The sequence below is a fragment of the Epinephelus lanceolatus genome, chromosome 24 (genome assembly GCF_041903045.1).
Source record: "Epinephelus lanceolatus isolate andai-2023 chromosome 24, ASM4190304v1, whole genome shotgun sequence".
Classification (NCBI taxonomy): Eukaryota; Metazoa; Chordata; class Actinopteri; order Perciformes; family Serranidae; genus Epinephelus; species Epinephelus lanceolatus.
Window position 1 is genome coordinate 1,274,381 of NC_135757.1, and position 12,883 is coordinate 1,287,263.

Below are 12,883 nucleotides of genomic sequence, written 5' to 3' on the forward strand. Positions count from 1 at the left end.
CTGTCCATCTGTTTCCAGTCCTTCCTGTGGTTGCCTTATAAAGTCATTTCCATGTTCAGTCTGCATGTCAGTCAGTTCAGACGCAGACGTGGTTGGATTTTCCCACCCTGGAAAGACAACCCAAGTCGTTCTGCAATCTCCTTACACTGTCCTCTTCCTGTCTGTCTCATCACATGTGCAATGTCTTCTGGACTTTTCTGTATTTCTATGAGGTACATGATCATGGGACTGACACTGAATCTTTTGGATGTTTGTCTACTGATTGGAAACCTTGTTTGAAAGTAGGGCTGGGTTTCAAACTAGAACTTCTACTGAGATGATGTTTTTTAAAAGCCTTACCTTGTGGGATATAAACAAGTACTTTTCCTAAAAACTATACTCTCTAATGTTGGCAGAATTTGAGTTTAGGTTTTAATCAAAAAAGTATCAGGGTCAATACCCTGTCCTACTTGAAAGTTTGTCAGAGACATGTATCTGGTGACTGTCATTTCTCCTCGAGTGCAGGAGATGATGACATGAATCAAAATGTGTGTCTGATAATTGAAACACAACAAATCCACCGTGAACCCAAAACAAACATCAGAAGACGATCCCATGATCACGGTACTGCTCTACTCTCTTGCCCCAGACGAAGGAAACGCTGTTAAAAATGACACCGACCGACCAGTGGATCGACTTCCTGCCTTCCCCCAACTCCTGCCCACCAAAGCCCCCCCCGCCAACACCACACCCCTCCTAAAATTACCCTCCAATGGCGGCTTACTTCAGGGGCAGACTACTAAGGCGCCCTCTCATGCACCCGAGACACCTGATAACCCTGCTGGTAATTTCCACCTCCCAACTTCCCTTTTTTTATTCTGATTTCTGTGAAATATTTGCCATGTTTGGAAAACTGGGGTTGAATCTTGATGAAAATCAGTTTGTGGTTTTAACTGTGCTGTAAAGCAGCTGCAGATGAAAAACAAAAATGTGATATTTAAAGAAATGCTGCTGAAATCTCTCTTTGTGACCCCTGTGGAAAAAAGAGTATCGTCTGCAAACAGTTACACTTTAAGGGCGAATTACAAACAGTCAAACCTTCCAGTGTCCATGAAGTATTCATGGTGTTTGAAAGTTTTGGTTTTATCACAAAAAAAAAAAAAAATAGAAAAAATAGTTGTTTTTAGACAAAAATAAAACAATGGACGAATCCTTGTCAAATGAGCCCCACCACATTGTAACCAGGCTTCGACAGTATTGGTTGACTTGACTGTTTTGTGTTTTGGAGCTCTCAAAAAGCAAACCTTTTTTTTTTTCCCTTTTTTGGGAAAGTTGACTTTGGTCATGTCCCAACCTCCAAGGCTCAGGATGTCTTGTTTTTGTACTTCTTTAAAGGTTTGTGGCTGGATCTGTGTTTGTTACTTAAAGTGGAGACACTACAGGTGAATAGGGTAACATTTTTAACTAACAGATATCGCAGAATAGCTGCTGCTCCACCCAGCTCAGTCTTGACTAACAGATATCACTATGAAACTTCCCCACTTGATTACTCATATTAGGATGAGTATTTTTTGTATTACAAGTATTCTAAAATTGTATGTTTAAATACACAAATAAGACACAATCTAGTTACAAATGCATCAATTTACAGACAGTTTGAGAATAAAAATCTAGAATCTAAAAAACAGGACAAAGCCTGGATCAAAAGTTTGTTACAAAGGGAATTTTGGATATCTCTTTTTATCACTCCATAAATCAGAAAACAATCAGTCATAAAAATCAATTTTTGCAGTGTTTTTAGGAATAAAAAGTTCTATAATACAGGCTGGGAATGATACATAAGCAAACCCCTATTATAGTAACCATTCTTTCTAAGACATTCAACTCAAACCATTGTGTTGCCCTGCCAAAAATACATAATTTAATAATTAAATTAATATCGTCATCATTGTCAAATTTAGGCCATTAGGCCATTAAACATTAAACATGTTTCATGTTTAATGTTTAATGGCCCTAAATGACTGAGGAAATTCTTAGTACGGGGCAGCTCTGGTAATATCTATTAAATCTTTACAAAATGTATCTTTAAAATTTGTTTTCTCTAAATGATTTTTTTTCTCAAGCAATGAGTGATAAATCTCCACCTCAGTGGCTCTTATATTCAGCAAATTTTCCAGTTTTCATCCTGTCTATATTCTAAAGAGTTAAACAGAGGGGTTTGCATTCACAGCCTGATTTATAGAACTTTTCATTCCTAAAAACATGGCAAAAATGTATTAATTTATGGCTATTGACAGTATTTTCTGATTTATGGAGTGATAAATACAGATATCCACAAATCCCTATGTTAAAACATTTTACTAAAATATGAAAACAAAATGAAAGAAGACTTTTGATCCACACTTTGTCCAATGTTCGGATTTCTGTTATGGAGATATCTGCAAATTAGCTCATATTTAATTACCAAATGCTTAATTTGCATATTTAAACCTAAAATTTCAGAAAACTACTAATATAGATTAAATAATTGTCTTACTGTAAGTTATCAACTGAGGAAGTTTCCTGGAGACATCTGTTACTTAAAAATTTTACCCCATTCACCTGGGGAATCTCCAATTAAAATCCAACTAAACTTTCATTTGGAAAACTGTAGGCAGTAATTTTCTCCTTCATGCCTCAATTTCCCATCATACCTTCTGTTTGTACCACTGAGTGAAATAAGAAGCAATGGACTTCCTGTAGGACCGACATGTAAATTAGAGCGTCATCTGCAAACAGTTTGACTTCTGAATCTGCTTTCAACACTTTATCAATGAACTTCGAGGCTGTCGTTGTTCAAATAATAAATTTTACTTCGACAGGTTGTGGACCATCTGTGTGCCTAACCTTCTCTTTCCCACACAGCTTTCGGCAAATCACAGGACGGATCGTCGCTGCTGAGATCAGCTCTGGCCAATGAGAGAGCCAATTCTAACAGATGGGGTAATGATGACCTCATCAAACGCTCCCTTTGTCTTGCAATCAGAGGCAGTCTTGCTCTTTCTGTATGCTGTTCCCATCTTGTTGCCTCGAGCTTCCAGATAAAATTTTTGTCCACAGGAAGTGGCTGCTCGCTGCAGGAGTCGCACCATTCAAACACATTTCACCCACCGCAGCCTCCGGTGTCTGCATGCGGCGCACAATCTTACAGTCATGGTCATCAAAACTCAGCAGCTTCAATGACTGTCATTTCCCAAGATTGTGAGCGCTCTCATAACCCCATAGTTATTGAATTTAATGGTCCGTTAGTGTAAAAACTTCCATCACTAACATCACCGCTCAGGTCTGCTGCAAGCTCGCTGTAACTGGCAACTTCAGTAAAGATCAGACTGTAACAAAGGACCTGCAATTGTTTTTGATCTTTTAGGTCAAAGCAGCAAAAGAAATCTGTCTCCACGACTGCCTTTGCAGCCCTACAACCCGTCAGCTACCACGGTTGGCAGATCCATGAGGCCTGCATCAAGAAATCCCCTCTTTCCCCTCTCTAACGGCCTCAGACAGACACACTCCTCCTCTAGACCCAGTAACTCATCCCCGACCTCTGGGATACTCGGGGGTAATCCTCCTTGTACCTCTTTCTTAACTTTTCTTAACTTTTTGTCATCATTAGGTTCTTTTCCTCTGAGACTATTGAGCCCTTGTTACTGAAACCTGCAGAGCCTGTTAGTGTCAGAAGGAAAACATTGACTTTGTGCCCTCAAATTATTTATTAATTACTCTTTGTTTTATGGATCTGTAAATCACTATTTTGTGGCACTATCCCGACAGGAAATGTAGCAATGTCTCGGTAGAAAACAACCTCTACATTACCAATCATGTAGAAGTTAAAATCCAAGTTTGGTCAATTTTGATTTTAACACCACAACGAAATTTTATTGTTTGGTACGCATCATTTAGGTCGATAAAAACACACTTAAAAAGGACAATGAAACAAACCAAGCTAACAAGAATGCTAACAGTCAGTTATCAATCCACTTGCATTGGGATGAATTGGATTCGCTGCCAATTTTCACCATTTTAAATGTTTAAATCAGCTGATTTGACCCCATAACACCCTTAATTAAGGATTTGTGCCCTCGGATTACTAAACTGAATAATCCAGGCTCCTAAATGTAATCCAGAATAAATGATCAGAACAACTGATCAGAACTTTCCTCCTGATGCCTACCAGCCTCTGCAGAGCACAGACATCATCATCACGGGAGGGGTGGGGGGGGTCAGCTCTTGAGCCGCCGATGAAACATTGATTGGTCAGGTTGTGATTGGCTGCTGCTGGTAGACGTTCAGGTGAAGCTGCTGTCTTTGGGGGTTTAGGTTTGTTTTTGATGCTGACATCACTGGATCTGTGTTTAATGATTCACTGCACTGTTCTTTTCATTTCAAAGGAAAGAAACTCCCAACAACTTGACTTTACACTGTGATTCACGGCTGTTTTCAACACTTTAACGTTCTGGTTTTGACTTTTTGTTTGCTGACTTGATTTTAAATGTGTCCTGCTAAATGAACCCGACAGCTGAACAACCAGACGAGTCCACTTTAAACTTCTTTACCAAAAATTTGAAGGTACAGAAAATAAACCCAATTCTATCTCAAAGACAGTGAGTTTAAATTTGGAAATTTTTGTTAATATCTGAGAAAAATCTGATAATGGGATGAGGTTTCCACTGACGAACCAGCTTCCTGTTTATGTTTTGAAACTCTGCTGATAAGACGTTTGTTTGGGGAGTTCGGGGGAAACTGCAATACAGTCCTCAAAAGGACAAATCCATTGTCACCGTAATTTGATAAACAATCAGTGGATTCCATCCAGTCACCAGAAAAAAATGTTGGCATTGAACATTTCTGCAAACCACTGTTACATTTGTACAGCATTATATATCAGGTGTGTTGAGACTTCATGTTTCAACAACGTTGGGGTTAATGTGTGGTTAGGTTCATGCACAAAAAGCATTTGGGTAGAATTAGAAAGTTAATGTTTTGTCTTAAAAAAAAACAGTCACTGCTGGAGAAGCCATCAATGTCTCAGTAAGAAGAACAACTGCATTTTGTGGCATTGTCTTGGCAGGAAATGCGGCAATGTCTCAGTAAAAAAACAAAAAAACCCCAACTTTTTTTGGCAATATCCCAACAGGAAACGCAGCGATGTCTTGGTGAAAAACAACCATCTTTTGTGGCACTATCCCGACAGGAAGTGCAGCAATGTCTCGGTTAAAAATGATCACTTTTTGTTGTACTTCCCAGCAGGAAATGATGTCTTGGTAAAAAAAAAAAAAAGCTACGTCACTTTATAAATGTTGATATGATATGTATGAAACATACAATGCCAACATTTCCTTCTTGTGACTGAGCTGTGGTTTTCTCTCCTCCTCAGTTTTAGTTGTATTTCCTTCTGATTAATTGGGAGAAACGTTGCCGGACTGCAGATCTCTTCCATCTCCTGACGGTTTCACTGACAGACTCGTAAAGACGAATATGTGCTCTCTAAATGTTCCCTCAGGACTCGGGTGGTTGTTGGGCTGTGGGCTTCAGTTTTCAGAGACAGTTTCTTCCCCTCGTAACGCTCACTTTTCTCCCCGCAGTAAACGGACAGCCACACCGGGGCATTTCCCCTCCTAAACCAGCCTTATGGTCCCGACCTCAACTGGGTAAAAAAGACCTTGTTTGTCTTTTTGTGTTTCATCATTAACCCTTCACTCGCTTCCTCAGCATTTTCGTCTCCACTGCAGCTCATGTTGATGTTTTTGTCTCCATCCATTGTGTTTATTAATACTTGACTGTTCATCCATTCATTCATCCATTCATTCATCCGTCCCTGGGTCTGTCCGTCCATGTTGCCTTTTGTCTCCACTCCAGCTTCTGCAGGTTTTCAGCTTCTGGCAAAGACTTGTTCAAATAATCAAGACGAATGTTGGAGCTTGATTATTTGAGTTGGTTACATAAGTCCAGTTGGAGAAGCAGATTATGTCACTGTGTGGTGGAGGTGGTGGAGGTGAATGTCAGGGTTTTGGGTTGTTGTCTTTACTGAGACCTACCGGGGCTCTTTGGGTGAGGGACTACACAATTCTTCAGTTGTCTTTTAAGCACTGTGTGGTCCACCAACACACAAATACATTAAGTTTTGTGTTTCTTTACTTTGGAAACAATTTGACAAAAATAGAACATGAACTCTTTTTCTGGATCTTAAAACTCCACCTCTCTGTCTTTTGGATGAACTCTGTCCTCGGAGGAAGACAGTGAAATGCAACTTAAAGCTTCTGAAACAACTAGTGTGAAAACTTTTTCACTTCAAGAATCCTGAAATCTGGGAAACAAACCGATGTTTTTGTCGTTCACTGTGCTTTTTTCTTGTCTTCCCCCCCCCGAAAGTTTTTGACTTCAAAAAGTCCCAAATTTCCCCAAAAATGCCAGCGGAAACTTTTCTACATACGTATCATATCAGCATTTCTAAAGTTACATAGTAAATAGACATACGTTACACCTGCCAAGCTGGTGAGCCTTCGCTGTGTTTCCCTGAGCGTTTTCACCAACACATCGCTGCATATGTGGCTCCTAAACCTGGCGTTTTTTTAACCGACCCATAGCGGCATAACCCAGTAGCATTTGTGGCACCAAATCTGGGCATTTTTGACTTTTGTGCAAGTGAATGCTGGTACTTTTTACCAAAACAACTCTGAACCACTAAACCTTGGCATTTTCACCGACACATCAGGGTGTTTGTAACCAGGTGTTCTTTACTGACACATTGCGGTGTTTCGCAGCAACATATGAAACACTGAACCTTGGCATTTTCACAGAGACGTCTCGGTCTTTGTGATACCAAACCTTTTTTTTAACCAACACATCACAGCATTTTCTCGCAGTGTTTGGGCCAACGATCCTGGGCGTTTTTTGACCAACACAATGTAGAGTTTCTCAACGGTGTTTGAGCCACTAATCTTGGGTATCTTAAGCCCACACACAATTTTTCCCAAACCATAACCAAGTACTTTTTGTGTCTAAACCTAACAACACTTGTCAACCTATCTGCTGCAGATTCTGATTCTGATGATCTACATTGTGCATGTCATGGTGTTGATGGTGGTCCTGTGCAGCCGGCGTGAGCTGGTTTTTGGTGTTTTCGGTTGTCTTTTGTGTGTAAACATGATCCAGAACATTCTGACAGGAACTTCCTGGGCTTTGTGATGAAAATGTAAAACAGTGGAAAGCTCGAGTCTGTGATGTCAGTGTCTCGGCGTTGTGTGGTAGAAGAGTCTTAAGGACTGAGCCCAGTTTTAACTGCAGTACTTCTCCTGCCGCAGTCAACAACTCGCTGCCGGAGAACAAGAAGTCTGAGCTCCTTGACGTGTTCGGCCGCTCGGGTTCCACCGTTGAGGAGCAGTTTTATGGTTGGTACAGGCATGAATTTCGCATCTCGCCGTGTGCTGACTGGCGCTTAAGTTGCTCTACGCCGCCAACACTGCATGGTTTGGTCGTGTTAAGTGTCCAGAGGCAACAAAAACACCGTCCGTCAACTGGAAAGCTTTGGCCAGAAGCTTCAGTGGAGCCTGGAAAGTATGTGCTCCTCTGATCGTTAGCTTACTTTATAAGGACCTTACTTTGCAGAGCTTTGCGCTTTTTCCCCGCCGCAGAAGTTGAAAGAAGGAGCTGTTTGTAATTAGCCTATGATGAACCTGCCGTCTGGTCTGGACTGGAGCTTTTCTAGTTGTTGTAGGTTTTTTTTCGAATGCTCAGCGTGCTTCAGCTGCTGCTTGTTGCTTGATTGCGAGCATCGACAAGCTTCAGACATGTTGCTGTGTTTATGAAACGCTCACGCTTCCAGGACAGCATGGCGTGCATTGAGCAGTTTAGATCTGAATGTTTGCTCTTTATTGCGGGACTGTTTGTGTGTGAAAAGAGAAAATCATACCAATATTTATTTCCTTAAGTCTCAAACTGTAATCACGAAGCATTGCTGAATATAATTACAGTTTCCACCATCACTTTCCAGCCTGAACACACTGCTTTTCTACAGCTCTGTAATGGGTCCATGTTTGTTAACCATCGAAGAACAATGGGAGCTCAAAAAGTCTTCACCAAAGCACCACAGGCAGTCTGGCTTCTTCTCCGCGTTCATACATATTTACACAGACCTGATTGAAAAGAATGCGTCTTTATTGTTTCATGTTACGAGCTAAAAAGTTTCAGGACTCCATCATCTTTCATGTTTCTGGCTTCGCATTTCTTCCATTTAGTTTTGGAAGCGGCTCAACTCCTTGATTGTGAAGAATTTTGGCTTCTGCTTTAATAAGAGGAGGACGGGGGGGTGGGGGTGGGGAGGAGTAATTGGCTGCAGGTTCTGGACCTTGGCAGATTTTAGAAAAACACACACGACCTCGTGGAATTACACAGGATTGTTCATGTTTTCAGGTTCATTTGGAAATGTGTACTGAGTTGTACGTTTGGAGGAAAGGGCAGATTTTCCAGGAGATTAGAGAAGAGAAAATAGATCCAGAGTTTTATTTAGACAGAAGGTGTCCGCAGGAGGAACATGAGTCTGACTTACAGCAGAGAGACGTCATGCAGCACCTCAGAAAGCTCTGACAGCACTTTGTGTTGACTGTGTTTTCCATTAAATACACCCTCAGATCATTCGTCACTAATGCAGAGGTGGTTTCAGATGTTTTTATAGATGAAGAGGTGAAGATGATGTTTGATGTTTGTTCCAGGATCACCGGCTCGCCCGTCCATACCCATCAACAAGAAACCAAACCTGACGGGGAAACCTGGAGAAACAGGTGAGCGCTGAACACCAGTCAACAAGAGATCAGTGATGTCTGAAGATTTCTTTCTTCTCAGTGGTTTCTGTACACATTTTCCATCAGACAAAGTCAATAACTTTAAGCAGACGGACAAGCTGCCGATCCTGAAACCCAAAGTCCCGCCGGCAACCGCCAAGCCGACCAAACTCGACCGGAAGCAGACCACAACTGCAGCACCGGCAGTCCCCAGTAAGACCTGCACTTCAGTTCCTACAGGAGCTATTTGTATTAGCATGCTGGCTGACAGGGTTAACTTCAGGAGACAAAATCTCCCTGCTTGTGAAGCAGAATCTAGATTTAAATGACTGCTCGACAAATAAAGTCAAAAAGTGACAAGTTAAAGCAACCGAAGCCTGTGATGCAAATTTCATGAAACTGTGCTGGATAATTGTTTTGCTCTGGTTGTTGTAATGTGGTGGTGGATGGTGTGACACCTGCCAAACTGCAGATCACTGTTCAGCACCAACAAACAACAAACACCAAACCTGCATTTCCAGCAGCTGTTTAGACACCAAGTGATGTTTTTTAATTGACCTGTCTCCGTGTTTCCACCAGAGATACAGCCACAAAAAGTGACGTTTTTGCATTTCTTGCCATGATAGTGCCAAAAAAATGCCATCTTTTACCAAAACATTGCTGCATTTACTCTCAGAATAGTGCCAAAAAAGCACTTTTTTTTTTACTGAGATCTCGTTGCATTTCCTGTCATAATAAGGTACAAATGTTACGTATCCATGGTTCGCAGAAACAGACAGTGCCAACGTTTGTTCTGGTGCGTACGTATCGCCAACATTTGAAGGCATGTCTATCCAATCCATGTGTTCAGGAAGAGCTTCTATTTTTGGTCTGTGGTAAAAACTTAACAACCTCTCTTGTTGTTTGGCAGTTCAGACCAGTCCCAGAGATACCATGTTATATTAATAACTGCCTGATTTTACCATCTTTGTATCAGTAATCCTCTGGAACAGTCTTCCTCACCACACTCGAGTTCTTAATGTGAAGTCAAGAGCTGAATTTGGGAGGATGTCGACAACAGTTAGAAAACTAGATGTTGGTGTTGTGTTTGGTTCCTGCGGGAGATTAAAACTTTGTGTTTGGCTCACATGGCAGAAAGGTGAAAATTTATCTCATAAGATCTGTTTTTTTTTTCCTTCTTTAGCCACTCGACAGGAGACCTGGGAGGACTCGGACCTGTTTAAATCACAGCCAGCCTCTGACGTCGACGCCTTGGGCAAGAAACGTTACACGGGTGAGTTTTACAGCTGCGATTCAGCTGGAGCTTCAGAGGAAAGAAATGTCAAACATTTGTTGGTTCCTTCTTAAAGGGAAACTCTGCCGATTTTCAACCAGCTCTGTATCATAACAACGTGGACAGTGTGTGTAAATGAACTGTGGTAAGTCTCCCTTTGTCGCACCAGCTCCCAGATCTCCCCGATCATCTCCTGAAAATCCGCCCGATGATTGGAAACATGTTATCCATTGGTGGTTGCAGGTTTTCTACCTCAAAAGCAAAAGCAAATGCCACCAGACTTTATCCTCTGTTGTCTCTGGTCATGTTGCACCAATTTTTGAGTCTGCTACAGAGAACGCCCAATTTTACTAAAAAACATCTTTAAATGTGAGAATTTTCTAATTTTCTTGGAAGAATTTGGGGGTTTTGGTTGGACAAAAGAAGCAACCTGAAGACGTCACTTTGGGCTCCGGGGAAGTTTGCTGTCATTTATAGACCAAAAGATTGTTCCTGAAAACAACCAGCAGATTATTTGACAAAGAAAATAATCTTTGACGAGCATACTTTGTCATAGTTTTTGGTAACAGAATTATCACTGCCGAGATGAAGCTTAAAACCTTCACAGGGTACTGAACTCCTGAACCCTGACCCTGACTAACAACTGCCCCTCTCCTCCCACAGCACCTCACGTTGTCTACCAAACAGGCAAGAAACCAGACGAGCCTTGCTCCATCACCTCCTCCCTCAACTACTTTCCTGAAGACGAACCGGGCGAAGCGAACGTGACAGCTCCACCCAAGTCTCCGCCATCCAATCTCACCGTGGTGACGGTGGAAGGATGCCCATCCTTTGTCATCCTGGACTGGGAGAAAACCGACAATGACACAACCGGTACGAAGATGTAGTGTTTTCAGGGTAACTTCTGGTATAGTGCCACGAAAAGTGGTTGTTTTTGCTGAGACATCTCTGCATTGTGAAGATAAGTTTTCATGTTAGCAAGCTCTTTTAGTTTGTAGTCCAAACTGTCTTCCGTCCTTCATTTTTGGTGGGCAGTAGTATCTGATGATTCGACTTTGTTGTCCTCTCCTCAGAGTATGAAGTCATCTCCACCACTAAAGGACCCGACGGCGAGCAGGTTTCCATCCTGACCACCAACCAGACTCACACCGCTGTGGAGAACCTTAAACCTGAGAGCAGGTATGCTTCATTTAGAGTAGGTCCACGGCTTTAGTCAAGAAGTCCATGCCAAGTCCAGGTCCCCCAAAGTCAGGATCAGGTCTCGAGTGGGTTGCGACTGAAACAAGACTGAGACCAGAGATGGACCGGTCTAAACCAATCCACACTCTTCAAAAGCCAGTTTTTTTGACATAAAGACCTGGGTCTGATATGAGTCTGTTACACATAAAGACCTGGTTCTGATGTGAGTCTGTCCCACATAAAGACCTGGTTCTGATGCGAATCTGTCCCACATAAAGACCTGGTTCTGATGCGAATCTGTCCCACATAAAGACCTGGTTCTGATACAAATCTGTCCCACATAAAGACCTGGTTCTGATGCAAGTCTGTCCCACATAAAGACCTGGTTCTGATACAAATCTGTCCCACGTAAAGACCTGGTTCTGATGCAAGTCTGTCCCACATAAAGACCTGGTTCTGATACAAATCTGTCCCACATAAAGACCTGGTTCTGATGCGAGCCTGTCCCACATAAAGACTTGGTTTTGATACGAGTCTGTCCCACGTAAAGACCTGGTTCTGATACAAATCTGTCCCACATAAAGACCTGATTCTGATGCGAGTCTGTCCCACATAAAGACCTGGTTCTGATACAAATCTGTCCCACATAAAGACCTGATTCTGATGCGAGTCTGTCCCACATAAAGACCTGGTTCTGATACAAATCTGTCCCACATAAAGACCTGGTTCTGATGCAAGTCTGTCCCACATAAAGACCTGGTTCTGATACAAATCTGTCCCACATAAAGACCTGGTTCTGATGCAAGTCTGTCCCACATAAAGACCTGGTTCTGATACAAATCTGTCCCATGTAAAGACCTGGTTCTGATGCAAGTCTGTCCCACATAAAGACCTGGTTCTGATACAAATCTGTCCCATGTAAAGACCTGGTTCTGATGCGAGCCTGTCCCACATAAAGACCTGGTTCTGATGCAAGTCTGTCCCACATAAAGACCTGGTTCTGATACAAATCTGTCCCACATAAAGACCTGGTTCTGATGCAAGTCTGTCCCACATAAAGACCTGGTTCTGATACAAATCTGTCCCATGTAAAGACCTGGTTCTGATGCGAGCCTGTCCCACATAAAGACTTGGTTTTGATACGAGTCTGTCCCACGTAAAGACCTGGTTCTGAGTTCAGCATTATGACTTTAAATGTTGTCTCATCTTGTTTTGGGAGCATTAAATACCTCCCCTGACTGACGGAGTCTTTCCATGAGGAGTTCTCTGAGGCGGACTTGTTGGGTTTTTGGCTCCTGCAGGTTCCAGTGTCTCTTTTATTTAATGCAACACACAAAAAGAAGATTTACAAAGTCTATAAAAAGCAGCTTTAGGACTCCTGATCACGTCCACGCTCAGGAAATCTGCCGCCCCTCCTGAAATATGTCTGAGTCAGGCTGTTTCAGGCGCTCAGCTGTCCAAACACGGCGAGACGCTACCCAGAGTCAAATAAGCGGTCCGTCTGTTTCGCTCAGTGAACTTTTAATGAGGCTGGATATGAGAGAAGTATTTGGTGTGAAGGAGAAGACGTCTGGCTCGTGAAGGAGCAACAACAGCTGCGGACTGTTTTTCTTTCTTCAGGTGAAACCAGAGATTCGTG

General features: G+C 42.2%; 1 protein-coding gene across 21 annotated transcripts in view; it reads left to right on the forward strand.

Annotated features, from left to right (window-relative positions):
• The window catches only part of abi3bpb (ABI family, member 3 (NESH) binding protein b), a 34,635-nt gene that overhangs the window by 16,899 nt on the left and 4,853 nt on the right, over positions 1-12,883 (forward strand). For 3 of the 21 annotated variants that reach the window (XM_033615869.2, XM_033615871.2, XM_033615872.2), the window contains 5 exons: positions 8,724-8,792; positions 8,880-9,005; positions 9,976-10,065; positions 10,729-10,938; positions 11,139-11,244. In XM_033615869.2, coding sequence (XP_033471760.1) covers positions 8,724-8,792; positions 8,880-9,005; positions 9,976-10,065; positions 10,729-10,938; positions 11,139-11,244 — 601 coding nt within the window. Of the gene's footprint in view, positions 1-628; positions 824-2,883; positions 2,962-3,385; positions 3,575-5,597; positions 5,664-7,316; positions 7,404-8,723; positions 8,793-8,879; positions 9,006-9,975; positions 10,066-10,728; positions 10,939-11,138; positions 11,245-12,883 lie in introns of all 21 variants that reach the window. The other 18 variants (XM_078165748.1, XM_078165749.1, XM_078165751.1 and 15 more) reach the window with 15 other exon arrangements.